Raw genomic sequence first — 16,982 nt, 5'->3', positions numbered from 1 at the left:
TATAAGTTATATATTAGGCCTAAAATTGGAGGCCCATGATTTGATGGTCAGCCAAGTGGTCGTAGGTTAAGCAATGACAGTATCATGTTACCCTCTGTAACATCTATGAAGGGCAAAAGCGCACCATATCATGGACACTGGTTCTGAGTATAGCCACTAACACATGTTTCTTTGTTAAAGCTACTGCTGCTATCCCATACATTGTAATGTCCTTTACTGTTAATTTCTGGCTTTTTAAAACAGGTGGACACTGTTTCTGAATCACTCCACCATATTTGATAGTGTTGTTTGCATAGTCACTGTCTCTCATTTGCATCAGAAGCTTCCTGATGCTGTCATTTATATAAGATGCATACTGTGGTATGTTTATCATTTATATGAGATGCATACTGTGGTATGTTTATCATTTATATGAGATACATACTGTGGTATGTTTATCATTTATATAAGATGCATACTGTGGTATGTTTATCATTTATATAAGATGCATACTGTGGTATGTTTATCATTTATATGAGATGCATACTGTGGTATGTTTATCATTTACATGAGATACATACTGTGGTATGTTTATCATTTATATAAGATGCATACTGTGGTATGTTTATCATTTATATAAGATGCATACTGTGGTATGTTTATCATTTATATGAGATGCATACTGTGGTATGTTTATCATTTATATGAGATGCATACTGTGGTATGTTTACCCTAGAGGATGCTGCTTGTGTGTCTGAATTACCTCCCAATGCACATTACAGTTTACTTTGCTACTTTGTGCATCTGTACATGTTGTCTATGATTACCAGTTTAAATCTTTTTAATTATTAATCACACAAAAATAGCATCACATTAATTCATACTATGATTCCTTCCGAGATAGAACAGCGAAGTTTATCCTGATAGTTCTTGGTGGAAAATATATATTTGCAGGTGTAATAACAATACAGACATGGAAGTTCACCTATATAGGTGAAGAGCAAACATTGAACAATATCGAAAAGTAAGAAAATGAAAAATAAAACAAATACTGAAGAATAAGAAAATGATGGAAACAAATACTGAAGAGTAGCACAGAGAGTAACACTGCAACCTCACAGCAAGAGGTTCTCTTGGTCAGTTCTCAGCAGGAGTGCCTTCCTTGTGGCATCTCCATATCTCCTCTGTGTTTGTATGGATTTCTCCAGGTGCTCCAGTTTACTTCCACGTTCCAAAGGTACATGCTAGATGGACTGGCAACTCTAAATTACCTGTAGCTTTGCATGTGGATTGTGTGTGATACATGAGAAAGGCCTGGCAATCTACTTCCAAGTAATTTCTGTGGATGGTGATGGCTTTTCATGAGGTCACTAAAATATATGACTTGGCAGTATAGATGGATGACATGCAGCTGTCACCTTTGTACCTACTGTATACAGCCTGCTTCCATCATCATCACCATTCTATAAGAAACATCTATATGTGTACATAGGAGCCTATAGTGCTTGTACCACCCACTACATTTGCACTGCTCACTGCTTAACTAATTTTTATACTTTATTACTAGTAATAGGGCCTTTGTTTCATTCTGTTATTACAACTACACTGGCTACTATGTTACCTATGTTACACCCATACATAAATGTGGGACCTCCACTGAACTTAATAACTATAGACCCATTGCTATACTCTTCCCCCAGCCAAAATCCTAGAAAAATGCATCCATACCCAGATGCTAAAATATCTCCTAGACAACAACATCCTGTCACCTACTCAACATGGTTTCAGACCTGCTCATAGTATCAGCCCTCCTCTGCTTCACAGACACAGTAATCTGTCTCAAAAACGAAGGCCTGCAGGTGTCAACTCTTTTTATGGATATGTCCAAAGCATTTGACACAGTCTCACATCAAATCCTGCTAAACAAACTAAACCAATATCACATATCAAATTCCACTCTTAACTGGTTCCAAAGCTACTTAACTGACAGGTACCAGGCTGTGAAATGGGAAAATGCTCTCTCTCCTCATCTGCCCATAACTATAGGAGGCCCACAGGGTTCTATCTTAGGACCACTACTGTTGACAATCTTCACAAATGACCTCCATACCTCCACACAGCATACATCTCGATACTACCTTAATCTGTGCTGCACAAAATATTCCCACCCTTCTGCAAACAACTCAACTAACATTCTCTAACATTGAAAACTACCTTACCAAAACCCAACTTATCCTTAATCCAAAGAAAACTCAGCTTGTGATTTTAACCAGTTCTAACAAAAACACTGATAACAGTCAATTCACTATCTACTCTGCAAATGCTACTCCAATCGCTCCAGTGGCACAGGGTAAGCTATTGGCGATAACCATAGACTCCCATCTACAATTTGATAGTCATCTCAACTTAACTATTAAAAAAGTACATGCCAAACTGGGATCACTCTACCTTATCAAACCACTTCTTACCAACAACACAAGATCAGCCATTGCTCACTCCCAGTTTCTATCCACCCTACTCTATGCATCTCCCATTCTGACTAATCTCAACAAAACTGAACTAAGCAAAATGGAAGCCTGCTATAACAGAATTGCCAGCTTTGCTGCAAATTGCTCATATAGAACTCATTGCTGTACTGCTTTGAGACAGCTCCACTGGCTTGAACTGCCCAACCTCCTAACCTACAATCAGCTCTGACTCTGTCAATCGATCTATTACCTCCCCAATAAGTGTCCTGCCCTCAAAAACCTAGTACAACATCACTCAGCCAAAAGGCCTCTTAGATCGTCAAGCAAACTACTACTAGAAGTCACCAACAGCTATAACAGCTTTGGAGAGACACTATGTTGTAGTTCAGTGGCTAAAAAATGGAACTCTCTCCCCACTAGCATACCAAACACATCACCCAAAGCCTCCTTTAAAAACCTCATTAGGCAACATCTCAAGCAAAGTTGGCAGTGCAATGACTGCTCCCCAGGCTAGTGAAAGCGGATAAGGTACACATAATAAACCTAGTGTACTTGATGACAGTTTTCACTCTTACTCACAAACACTGGCTAATGTACAATGTATGGACTGTACATATGTATGTATTCTACCTATGTTCCAAATTTCAGCTGTACACCACAAATCTATTAATTACCTTTATTTTTAAATTAATGTTTTTTTGTTTCTTCTCTCCACTGTAAGTGTTGATGTGCTGCATACCACTGTAAAAACATGTCTATTGTCATTTGTATGTAGACTGATCACGTCTAAATATCTAAATGTATCTGTAATTATTTTTCTATGCGGAGCTTTTCTCCCTGGGTCTCTGCTGAAAAAGGACCTTTTCTGCTCAGTCAGACACTCCAAGTTAATAAATGTAAAATAAAAGTAAAATAAAGTAAATAAACACTGTTTGTTGTTTTGGCATCTTTACATTATTTGTAATAACTACTTTGTTTTTATTATTATTATATCTCTGGGCTTAACCTGAAAATGGCCCACTTGGATCTTGGATGACTGTTCCACTCTCTTAACAAATATAAAACAATAAATATGTAAAGTGTATAAATTAAACAGATGTAAAATATCTTTAACATTATGCTTTCAGTGTTCTTACTGAAGAGGTAAAGATGAAAAAGTTATATGGACTGATTTCAGAATGAGTTTTGTATCAAAAAATTAAAAGGAGTACCACTTCCACTGTAAAACACTTCTTATTGGGACAGCAGTCAAAAAAAAATTCATAAAAAGGTCATCAGCTTTATTTGTTTATTTACCAATCCAGTTCTTTAGCATTTGGTAACCAGTTGAGTGCAATGGTTTTAAGACTTTTTACAAACACAACTCAGGCCATATTGGCCTAAACACACAACACTATTATTACAACATACACACCCAGACATGGTAAAGAGGTATTTTATACAGAATGTCAAACCTTGGAACTGTTTTAATAGCATAGACAGTACATGTTTTCAGTTACAGAGCACAAACAAAATGCATTATGATGTTTATACAAGTCTAAACCCAAAGTATTCTATAACTAACAAGTAGCCTTAGTGGAGACTGGGTGTAAGAATGTATGTACTTAGAATGATACTACATATTATAACTAAAGACTGACCTTTGTGGGGTCAGGATGTAAGAATGTACATACTTATAATGATATTACATATTATAACCAAAGGCTAACCTTAGTGGGGTCACAGGGTAAGAATGCATACATTTACAATGAAGTAATACACTATAACAAAAAACTGCCCTTTGTGGAGACAGGCAGTAAGAAAGTACTTATGTACAAAGCTATGGCAGGCAAATGTGTTTCACTTGTTAACATGGTTATGTTAGCATGTGTTGGTTATATTAGCAGCTGAAGGATGTACTTATTTATTCAGGCTGGAAGAAGCAGTTACATTTGTTTTGCTCTTGAAGGTGTTTTTCGGGAGTTTTGCAAATGTTACCAGGATATTAGACAGTCTAACACCATGTGGAAGGTTGTTCCATGCTCCTGACGTGGCCTTACTAAAAAGCTGTTTCAGTCGCTGCTAAAGTGAAAAGTGGTCTTGTCAAAAATATTCCATTTTGGATTCTTAAGTGGTGAGTGGTGCTTTTAAATTAGACTGCATTTTGAAATGACATACATTCACTTTCATTTTGTTTAACAGGATTGTGATTCTAACTGTGACAGGGAAGTGATATGAATTTTCAACTGCAACACAGGGATGTTCGTTTGAAGGGCTAAGGTATATGCATCCTAAACTTTTATTGTCAGTTTTTACAGTAATTTTATATTCTATTGAGATTGCAAAGCAATTATTGGATGGGTATATTCTAGCCTAAGGAAAAGTAGGATATTGATTGCTATGGATCTTCTGGATTCTAAGGTAAGTAAGTGCAATATATTGTATGCAACTTTTAGTTGATTTAGGTCTTTCCATGTTGTGGTTACTATATGAGGAAAGGAAAGTAAAACTTTGACTAGAATAAACCCGAGATGCTTCTGACGTATTGCCTACTTGGAGTTGTATGCAGTGTGGGCTCTTTGGATTGAGTATATGGGATTGAGGTATAGCACAATAGATGACTTTTGTGTATTCAAACATAGTTTAGTAAAATGTAGCCAATTCCATAAATCTGTTAGCAGTATTTTATCGAGGACAAATGTGGATTTTCTTGCTTTTGTTAGAACTACAATATCAGTATAAAGTAAACAGTTAAGGTTGGGTAGTTCCAGGGAGGGGTATTTGTACAGTGGATGAATAGGAGGTTGGGTGGGTGAGGCCGAGAATGGACCCCTGCATTACTCCTACATCAGTGATACCTATGTTGGAATTTATGCTGTTTGCAATGATAGTAATTGTTCTGTCCTTGAGGTACTTTGTTAACCATCCATACAGTAATGGTGAGCGTCTGCACTTTGAAAACTTCTAAATGAGAGGTGATACTTGACAGCTCAAATTCCATTTTTAAGTTTACACAGTTTGCTCTTATCAGGAGGCTTTATTAAATGTTAGCTAATATTTTACAGGTCAGTAACTTTGCTACAGTAATTGTGCTACCTTATAATCAAAAACCATGCTGTTTGCCATCTAGAGTATTGTAATTTTGATGGGAGCCTAAAAGCAGTTTGTACAGGAATATTTTCAGATTTTTAAGGGTTGATATAATTGAGCAGTCATTAGCTACTTTATGTAGAGGAACTTTAGTAAGGGGATAAATGAATGCATATTTAAAGTTTTCAGGAACTACTGTGACGATGGTAGGCTAGAAGTTTCCAAAGTGTGCATTTATGTAAGTATTAGTACCATACGATGAGCTTCTCTTTTTCTTTCTTTCTTTTTAATTGCATAACTAACTGGATGGGTGCATTGAAGCCCCTTTTAATCATGACTCTATTCCAATAGTACAAGCAGCTGCAACAGTAAACCTGCTAACTGATAACAATGTATTGCAAGCAGGTGTGATTACAAGACGTCACATTAATCTATAGAAAAGAAACGTAATGCAGTGTTTCATTTCATGTTCCTCATATGGAGCATTGTTGCAGTCAAATTCTGGCATATAGAAATGAATGAGCAGTGGATGTAATTCTGACAAGCCTGATTTCCAGAACTCTGTGGATATATGTGTGTGGATTTCATCCCTGCTTGCAATACAGAGATACAGATGGTCCCCCTACCACCCACCATGTCATTTTTATTTCAATTTGGTTTTGGGTGTAAACACATCACAATGAGAAAGTTTGCAATAACTTGGTCTGTCTGAAGGCCCTTCCTGAGATTTCTTCACAAGGATAAATGCTCTGTTGGGGAGGTTACTCCTTTTCTTTCTCTTCTCTTGTACTTTTTATTTTTTTCTGCAGGTGAAAATTCCAGGGTATCTTAGCCTGATTCCTAGGGTATGCCTTGTGTAGGCATTAAAAACCCTTTCTGACTGCAAGCATCAGTTTCTATACAAAGATTCACATTCTACACACTTTTTTTGTTAAGGAGTCTTTCGACTTTTAGTAACTTGCCAGATTTGTATCGCTTTTACTAGGACAACTTGAAGAATCAGAGATACAATGTTGCAATTTTGGCTGATCAAAAAAAATATTAACAATTATGCAGAGAGTCAAACATTCATCCGTATCCCCAGTGAAGTCTGTTTCAACAAAGAAAATGCATTAAAACAAACACCACCATGAGGATGTTAAGGGAGAGAGGACCCTGAAGATCGCTACTAAAAAGTGGAAAGACACTCTTCTTCATACCCATATGTCTGAAATGGTTCCCTAGTCCTTGTTGACCACGCTTATTTCTCCCAGAGGTGTAGCTAGGGTTGGATGAAAAGAGCTGTCATCCTGGGAGCAAGGTGTCAGGGGGTGTGATTGGCAGATGTCAATCAGGTGGTAGTGCAGTACTGGGATTCAGGAATAAATGCCAATACTGCATTTGTGGCCATAGCTAAAGTGCCTCAACAGTCTGTGTGTGGAGAGTGCAGTATCAGCATTTAGAAACTGATACTGATTCATCATGTGTGTTCAGGGTTTAAGTACTTCAACTTTCTGTGTATGGTTAGAGTGCAGTACCTGCATTCAGAAATTAATGTTGATATTGCATTTGTAGTCAGGGTTTTAGTGTTTCAACTTTCTGTGTGTGGTGGAGTGCAGTGCCGCCATTCAGAAATGAATGCTGTTACTGCGTCTGTGGTCACAGTTTAAGTGCGTCACTGCTTCTTCCATGTATTTACAAAAAATTGTTTTTTTTGTTTTGATCCTCAGCTCAGATGTTAGCTTCTGTTTTTTCTCTTTTTTTCAGTACTCATCTTAGAATTGAGTGGAGCATCAGATTGGGGAAATGTACTTGGCACAACAACCCCTACCTTTGACTTTTATTTCCCCTCTGGAGTCAGACAAACAGGCAGAAGAGAATATATTCTCATGGGCTGAGTGTCATAAAGTAGGTTTGAAGGGGCATTCTTTACTAATAGTGGATCTCTCTCAAAGGATGCAAATTTCCCCCAACCCTAGTGTCACCATTGCTATGATCAGATAGGCTGTCAGAGCTGGGCATATTCACTAAGAATATCCCTGATCCTGAGCTGTCTACTTTATATGGGCTGCTTTCCCTGTGGCCACAGATGATGGAGTCCCACAGACCGCCCATGCTGGTGTCTTCACAGGAATCAACATCTCTGACTTTACAGGGTTTTAAGAAGGTAACCTAACAGCTTTCTGCTCAGTGACAAGTAGCCTTGTGGGGCCACTCCCCTCCTCCTGCTGCTAAACACTGAAGTAAAACCTAGGAACTTCTCCTGCAAAGGAATCAGATTTTTCCTTGAAGGAGGAAGACGAAAATTTAGATTATAGCATCCAATTGTACTTCTCACTGAACTATGACTCAGACAATGAAGAAACCTTCTCATCATGGTCACCACCAGAGGATGTTTCCTTCAGTGTTACAGGCTCCTTAATGAGAGATTATTTTTAAATAGGAAACATGAGATTTGCTGGACAACAAAAGATGATACCACAACCATCTGAACCAAAAAGCACAGCATCCCCTCATATCTCTAAGGTCTTCAAGGATGAGTGACTTTCTGGTAGCTTCTTTAGAACTGGACTGTCAAACCCATCCCCAAGTTAACCAGTGCAGTCCTACAGGGTCAGCATACTTTTAATTATCTATACGGGAGCCCAGCTGTAGACCACACAGGTATAGCCATGGATGCAAAGAAGAGAAGCGAAGAGAAAAGAAAAAAAGAAAAAAAAAGAGAGCTGGTTCCTGGCCCCAGCACTTCCTTGTGACATATCAGAGGTCTGGAAAGATTTGCAGAAAAGGTCTATATGTCTGTCACTTTGGCGTTCTTGGCTATTAACTGGCAGAAGCACCCGGACAAATATCAACACAATATCCTTAAGCAGATAAAAAACTTAAGTGAGAAAGTGCAGTATGCATGGAGTTTTGTTACAAAAAGCAGATCAAAGCCAGATTTGGGGACACATTTTTACTGGGAAGTTACTACTTTAGACACTTTTGTCTACAAAGTTTTGAAAAAGAGCATTTGCAAGACAGCTATGTGTTCTTATGTCCACACATTTTCAAAACAATACAAAGTGGTTCTGCAGTTCAGGAAGAGAGAAGATTTTGGGGTTGCTGTCCTGCAAGGCCTTATCTAAGGCCACATCTCTTTTCCACCTCCTCATTCCTGATGTATCTGTGACAGTCTTCTTATATACTAAGGATTCTACAGTAACAGTTATCAATATGAAGTACATAGTATAGTTGTATGACACAGTGCAGTTGTGTAGATAGTCGAGTCCGATCATTGTTGCAGTACGAGCTCCCACCTACACTCTCTCTTCTTCCAAGGTGGATCCCCTGAGGTAATGGAGGTTAGGAGATAACAAAAATAGCTACCTTTCCCCTTCCTACACATGCTATTACCTTCGTTCCCAGGGCAAGATGCCACAGTTGAGTGTCTGACATATGACCTTTACATGATGGAAGGGTCTTCTCTCCAAAGGACAAAGCCTTCTTCTCACTGGCAAAAAACTATGACAGTTCAGACAGATTGCCTCTTTTATCTGGGATGCAGGCTCACATTCTTACATAGGGAGAAGATGGCCTACATCCATACATCCAAGGAGCAGTAGAGGCTGACCAGTTCAGGCAGACATCTACCAAGGATTAATTTCCATGTCAAGAATTCAACTGCATGAGCCTTCTCATATATTTACTGTTACGGTGATTGCCTCATTCAACTGTATTTTACTGTAATTCTGTAATCTGCAGTCTTTCAGCAAAGGTTGCATCCCAGTATTCAAACTGATTCATTGATGAAGGGTAGAATAAACTCACTGGATATGAATAATACTAAAATAAAACATTCTCAGAAGGGCATAGGTTGGTGGATGGCCTTTAGGAGACTTTTCATTCAAAGATGTTTTACTGAAAAGCTTTTAAAGCATGTAGCAGCATTCTTCTTATTTGTGCTAAGATGTTCCTGCCAAGGTAAATACTTGCCCAGACTGCAGAATATACATGGTAAATACAATGCAATAGAAATAAAGCTATACTAAATACAGCCAAGCAAAATAACAAATTAAAACCTTCTGTGCAACAATAAAAAGAAACAAATCTGTTCTAGGGTCCAGGGATAAGATAACACAGCAGGTTTAGTCCACTGCAGAAAGGAAAATGTTTGGTTTATACTAGTAAACTCCAAAATCATGTACTTAATGGTAGAAAAACACCACTTTTTTGAGAGATGAGCTATTGTATATTATGGCCCATATTCATCTCATCTGGTTGAATTTAATCTGGAAGCCACGTTGTGTAGGTATAAGGCTACACAGCTGTACATCTGTAAAGTAACAGACAGCAAATTCTACAAGAATGGTGTTGCTATGATACATACTTACTGGAAGAGTAAACAACTGTACTGAATGACTGGTGTTAGAAATGCCCTAAACCTTAATCTGCATGGTAGGACAGTGTAGTTAAAAAAAAAATATTTACCTGTCCATACACACACATGGATAAGTGAAGACATAGACATTTAGGTACCTGTGTTAGCTGTGAAGCTGGCAATGCTAGAAGACGCACTGCAGTGGAGAGTCTGGTGAAAAACTCATCTGCCATATGGCCAAGGTCTACGGTTCTTGTCCAGTCTAGGAGAAGCTGGAGACTGCCCTGTATGTGTGCTCCTCTTGGCCACTGGAAACAACCCCAGCCAGGCCCTGTATATTCATAATGGAAGAAAAAGAGTTTCAAAAGTTAATTTTCAGTTTAGTGTTAAAAATGCTAATAATTCTTGCTGTACTTAAAATGTAGTGTAAAGCAATATGAAGTTGTACACTTAAAAGAGGAAAACTTTGACAAAGATTCTAAGATAATTTTTGCCTTGTTAAGTTGGCATTGTGATTTGAATGGCCAAATCAGGTTCAAAGAAAGAGAATTTTTCTGTGTAAAGTGCTTAGCCCCATCATAAACTACTGATATAGTTTGACAAATATTTGGTGCCCAAGAATAGGAGAGTCACAAGGACAAATTATGATGATATAGCTGTTGGGGAATGGCGATAGAGAACACTGTAACATCTGATTTGTGGAATAGTACGCACATTTCTATTCTCCATTAGCAATAATGCTGAATAGTCAATGTGAATTTTAAATGCCCAGAAAGGCCTGTGTTCTCTAGTAATGCTCCATATGGAGAATGGTATACAATACGATAATAGAAAACACTGACGCTCAAGGTGGTAATACTGGCCCACTGTAACGACACAGTTTTCACATCAGGAGCTGTATATCTCCCTGTCTGCACTTCAGGCTCCACAGGTGATTCTAGTTACAGTATGCATCCTGTACAGGCACTTCCTAACTCTCTTCCCAAAGAGAGGTGAATAGGCTCCGCCTTGTCATTTCCTCCCCCCTCCTTCTAGCTCCACCAGTACACCATCCGCTAGTTGAACTTAGGTTAGCTGGGTTACAGACAGCCAATGGTGGTGACTAGAGAGTCTGCTGGTCAGCCAATGGCAGTGACTGCAGAGTCTGCTGGTCATATTAATGTGGTGTTAGTGAAGGGTCATGTATAAAGGAAGGAACACTGGTGACTACAGCGTTATAATCCTATGATTAAGGGCTGGAAATCAGACATTAAGAAAACATGATTAAGCTCTGGAGAAGGACAAATAAAAAAAATAATAAAAATTGCATTTCTGCAGACATAAGGTAGCACACATTTGATCACTGCAGTCATGTGAGTACACCAGATATATATTATACGTGGAGTAAAATACTTACTGCTAACAATCTTGACAAAACATAGCAATTTTAAAAAGTTAAGCTGAGTCTATATGCAGATTAAACATTGCCAACATCCTGGCAGACAGGTTCAGCACAAACTTCACCCCCCCCTCTCACCCCCAAAAGGGCGCATAACCATAACAGAAGAATGTAGAGCTCCTGAAATCACAGACACTCAGGTTAAAACAGCCCTCTCCAAAGCCAAAAACACAGCATTAATGGGACCGGACAGTGTCCCAGGCTGCGTCCTACACGAGCTCAAAGACAAACTAACCCCTCACCTAAACACACTGTTCAAACTCAGCCTCTCCACAGGTTACATATCCAGAGAGTGGCGCACAGCAATGGTTATTCCGCTCCACAAAGGTGGAGCCACAACAGACCCCGGGAACTATTGCCCTATAAGCATGACTAGCTTGGTCTGCAAGGCTATGGAGCCTATCATCATGGAACTCATTAACAGAGACATTGGGAACCTCCAAACACTGGACCCTACCCAGTTCAGTTTTGTTAAGGGCAGATCATGCCTCCTAAACCTGGTGGACTTCTTTGAGACAGTTACCAAGGCTACAGATGAGGGAAAGGTGGTACACACAGCCTACCTAGACCTCGCAAAGGCCTTTGACACCATTCCCCATTCTGGTATTACAGACAAATTCACCGGCCTGAACATAAACACCTATGTTACAAGATGGGTTGCCAGCTGGCTCATGGACAGAACCCACATGGTAAGAGTTGCAGGAGCTAGGTCTGACTCAAAACTGGTTACAAGTGGCATTCCCCAAGGCTCAGTCCTAGGACCCCTCCTGTTCGGCATATACTTCTCAGAGGTACAGGCAAGCACAGGAGGACTATGGCTGACCAAGTTCACAGACGACTGCAAACTAGGGGCTATAATTGACTCTCCGGCTTTCACAGATATCGTCCAAAAGGGTCTCACTGAGACAGACACCTGGTGTCAAAATCATGGCCTCAAGCTAAATGCCAAAAAGTGTATAGTCATCCCCTTTGGAAAAAACAAAGTACCCACAAACTACCACATAGGTGGTAGTCCCCTAAATACGGAAGATATAATAAGGGATCTGGGGACCCAAGTAGATAGTAAACTCTCCTTTGATAATCACATTGGCAAAATGGTTAGAAAATCCTTCTACATGGCACACCTTATCACAAAAGGGTTTGCATCCAGATCAAAAGAGGTCATTGTGCCCCTCTACTCATTGCTCATCAGACACATCATAGAGTACAACGCCCCATTTGGGATGTATCTTACAAGACACCTGCAACAGCTGGAAAGACCACAGAAGTACCTCATTAAGAGGATCACTGGCCTCAAACAGATGCCCTATGTAGCTTGACTGAAGAAACTCCAGCTGTACTCAGTTGCATACCACCTACTGAGAGGTGATCTCTGCCTGACATACAAGGCCATGTCCAACCCAGAACTGATCGACATGCTCCACCTAAAGAAAAGCTTATCTCCTCGAGCCGCACACTCTAGGGATCTAAACCTCACCACAACAATAAATAGGACGTGCTGGAGGGATAGATTCCTGTCACAGAGACTTCCCATGCTTTGGAGCAAGATTCCAATCTACATTAGGCAGAGCTCCTCGCTAACACTCTTCAAGAGAAACCTTGACGAGTGGATGGGAAACAGAAACTTTAACCTGGGGATCACTTCAGTGGCTCTGATGGACAGAGGCACAGGGAACTAATCTAAGGGGGCGGCGAAAGCCAACACATTCTGGCTAGGCTCATAAATGCCTTCGGGCAGATAGCCTAGTACCTACCTATGAACCTAAAAATGAATGAATATAGCCAATTTATTTTCAACCATACCCATATCCTGAGATGTACCAAAAAAAAATCTCAGCCTTGATATAAAAATAAACTAAAAAAAAAAAGTCAAACCAGCAGGAAATGACAGGAACTGTACATTTATTAAGAACTTTCATCCAACACTCATAAGATTTCATCAGAATAATTACGTAACAATTGAAAAACCACATGATTAAACTGTTTGCTTATTTAAAGTACCAAACATAAAAACACATTAAAAACACAGATAAAAAAATATTAAACTATAGAACCAAAAATGTTCTTCCTCAGTCTTCTATTGTTTAAAAACATTTAATGTTACTACTATCATTCAAGCCAAGTTATTTATTAGGTTGAAATTTGTTTTCTTCATTTCTAATCTTTTTTTATAATCTCCATCTCTGTAATCTAACAGAAAAGGAATTTGTTGTTACCTTCGCAGACCTTAGTGTGTTTGTATACTAATGGCATACATGTGTACATTAATTATTTTTGCTAAGGTGAGTGGGGTCATACTCACATAAAAAGCTTCACACTTCAAACACATGCTTACGTAAATCACTGGAATTACAACAGTGAGAATTAATTGTAATGGCTTTACTTTTGTGTGGTAAATAAACAAAAGGACCTTCAGAAATGTATCTGCAAGTTAAACAAAATCCACATTTAAAAGTACCATTTGATTTGCTGGTAAATGCCACAGAAATAAATGTGCTGTCAGTTTGTAATCATTTCTTCCAGGAACATGTTTTTTTTTGTATGTGAAATTTGGAGTGGCAGGAATTATTGAATTCTAATCTACATTTTCCTTTAAAACTTTTCAATAATTCTGAATAAGCTCTTTAATGCTCTTACTGTATACTGTCATAGTTAAAACAAAACTATATTTTCCATTCAGCACCTTCGACTTTAAAGATGCAACAGTACTAAAATAGCTGGAAATCTAGTTGAGCTCTTATTTCTAATTTTTCCCACCATAGCAGTTAAAATCTTCTTCATAGTCTCCTTCAATAAACATATTGTGATAGCTTACATTCTTTGATTAAAACGTTATTTTTCTGTTGATAACCTAGACAGTCTAATCATTTGACCTCTATGAATGTTATTCTTGGTATGAAATTGATGACTACTAGAAAAATAAATATAATTGTTAAAAGTTGGTTTCCTGTAAATAGAACTCTTAAAACATGTGAACCAAAGTCACAAGTAAGAGTGATGTCTAGAAAATTAATACAGGAACTCGACTCTCCCAGAGTGACCTCCAAAAATTCAGTGGAGTGATTTACTGTACTAACAAAATCTATGCAATTATCTATAGTACCATTCAAATAAAAAATAGATCATCAGCAAAGTGTTTAAACAAATCTACTTTGTCAAACATGGGTGTGTTCACTAAAAGATGTCTGTCACACTAACGTAAAGCTAGGCTGGTAAAGGATGGGGCAACATTTGCACCCACAGCCACACCTTTAAGTTCATTAAATAAGAAAAAAATATTTTCAAACATCACTTCCATTAGCAAACAATACAGGATTACTTTAGATGTTTCAAAGGAAGTGTATTGTGTTAGATACAGCAGGAAAAACTCAATGTCTTTATGTCAAGCATAAACATTAATATTTCTTGGCCATTAAACTTGGATTAATTCATAGGATCATAGGAGGTAACTAATCTATTGGCCCTGAGGCCCTTATAAGCCTAGCCAAGCGTTTAGCCCATGTTTAGATAAATCAGCACCCGATGCCCCTGTCCATCAGGGACACGGGTAGAATCCCAGGAATATATTTTCTGTTTCCCATCCAGTTATCCAGGTTGCGCTTAAAAAGGGGTAAAGAGATACTCTGCTTGATGGGGAGAGGGAGTCTGTGCCATAGATGGGGGGGTCTCTGGGACATAAATCTGTCCCGCCAACAAGTCTTGTTGATGTCACAGACCAGGTTGAGGCCGTGCATGCAGGTTACTTGAGTGGAGCTTGACTTGCAGATATGCAGCAGTCCCATCAAGGTGGGGTCCATGATCTTGTATGCCAGACAGAGGTCACCTCTGAGGAGTCTGTATGAAACTGAGTAGAGGGCTAGGGCTTTTAGCCTGTGTATGGTAGATGTTTGAGGCCCTGGAGTTTCCTGGTGAGGAACCTCTGTGGTCTCTCCTGCTGCATGTGCTTTGCAAGGTACATGCCGAAAGGGGCGTTGTACTCAATAATGGGCCTTATAAGGGAAGAATACAGGGGTGTTATGACCTCCTTATCCCTGGATGATATACCCTTACTTATGAGATGTGCCATGTAGAAGGCTTTCTGTACAATGGAAGCAACATGGTGGTCAAAAGTCAGGTTGCTATCAACCTGGGTGCCAAAATCCCTTATGACTAATTGCGTGCTTAGGACGTTGTTATTAATGTGATAATTTGTGGGGACACCACTCTCCCCAAAGGGGATGATGATGCATTTTTTGGTATTCAGCTTGAGGCGATGTTTCTGTTACCAGTCATTTGTCTGGGTGAGACCCTCTTGGAGGATGTCCACATCACTGGGGGAATTGATGACAGCACCCAGCTTGCAGTCATCTTCAAACCTGGTCAGCCATAGCCCACTGGTTTTGACCTACACCTCAGAAAAGTATATCCCAAATAACACAGGTCCCAAGACCAACCCTGGGGTACGCCGCTTGTTATGGATCGACTGCTTGAGGTGGCTTCCCCTAATATGACTACGTGGGTTCTATCAGTGAGCCAGTTTGCTATCCATCTGGTAACATATGGATTGATGCCTAGTTGAGGGAGTTTATCTATTATGCCCAAGTAGGGAACAGTGTCAAAGGCTTTGGCCAGGTCAAGGTAGGTGGTGTGCACCATCTTCCCCTTGTCCATGGCTTTGGTGACTGTCTCAAAGAAGTCAACCAAATTTAGCAGACATGACCTCCCCCTGACAAAGTCAAACTGTGTTAGATCAAGTGTTTGAAGGTTGCCAACGTCCTTGTTAATGAGGTCAATAATAATACATTCCATGGCCTTGCAGATCAGGCTAGTTAGGCTGATGGGTCTATCATTTACCAGATTGGTGGATGCTCCTTTGTGTAAAGGGATGACAGTGGCTGTCCTCCAGTCAGCTGGGATGAAGCCAGTACTCAGGCTTTGGTTGAATAAGGTGCCTAATGGTGCTGCAAGTTCCTGCCTGAGTTCATGTAGGATGCAGCCTGGGATGTTATCAGGTCCCATGGAGGCTGTATCTTTTGCCTTTGAGAGAGCAGTGATGACCTGTTCTCTAGATATAAGGGGAAGGGGGCAGGTACTGGAGATGTCTGGATTTAGTGATGGGGGGACAGGGGGTAAAGGTTTTGTTGAATTTGTCAGCCAGCAAGTTTTCTATATCTATGGCATTTGTATATGCGGTGTCCTTGGCCACCAGTTCTGAACAGATCTGGGTGCTTCATTTGAGGACATATATGAAGAAGGCCTTACGATTGTCTCTAGTATATGTGGCCAATTTGCACTCGAAGTTTGCTTTGGAGGATTTCACTAGTGCTCTTATTTGCTTGTTCAGGCTAAGGAGACATTGCTTCCACTTGGGCACCTGCTCCATCTTGGTCTTGGACAGCAATTTTTTCCTTTTGTTATAGAGTTCATTTATTGCAGATGTCCACCAGACAGGCTTACTCTTCCTTGCGGAGGATGATTTAGTCCTGTCAGATATTCCTGATTCCATGCATCTTTAGTTTAGTTCTAGATACTGGTGCCAGTTCCTACAGAGGGGGAGGGGGCTGTGAAGCTGTTTATAGCATCCCTCAGGAGGCTGTAATCAAGTTAAGTTTTTATGTCTGATCCTAGCTAGAGGGGGATTGGGGAGATGGTGACTTCAAAAGTGATCACTTTGTGGTCGGATCTTGCCAGGGAGGATGATACTATAGGG

The 16,982-nt window shown here is 39.6% G+C and overlaps 1 protein-coding gene across 2 annotated transcripts in view; it reads right to left on the bottom strand.

Annotated features, from left to right (window-relative positions):
- Positions 1 to 16,982, bottom strand: part of RADIL (Rap associating with DIL domain) — a 1,364,147-nt gene that overhangs the window by 209,207 nt on the left and 1,137,958 nt on the right. For both annotated transcript variants that reach the window (XM_044089491.1, XM_044089492.1), the window contains exon 9: positions 10,014 to 10,186. In XM_044089491.1, the coding sequence (XP_043945426.1) occupies positions 10,014 to 10,186 (173 nt within the window). The remainder of the gene's footprint in view (positions 1 to 10,013; positions 10,187 to 16,982) is intronic.

Source organism: Protopterus annectens, chromosome 12.part0 (assembly GCF_019279795.1).
Source record: "Protopterus annectens isolate FY-2018-M chromosome 12.part0, PAN1.0, whole genome shotgun sequence".
Taxonomy (NCBI): Eukaryota; Metazoa; Chordata; order Ceratodontiformes; family Protopteridae; genus Protopterus; species Protopterus annectens.
Note: the sequence above shows the minus strand (reverse complement) of the source record. Positions and strands in the feature narration are given on the sequence as shown.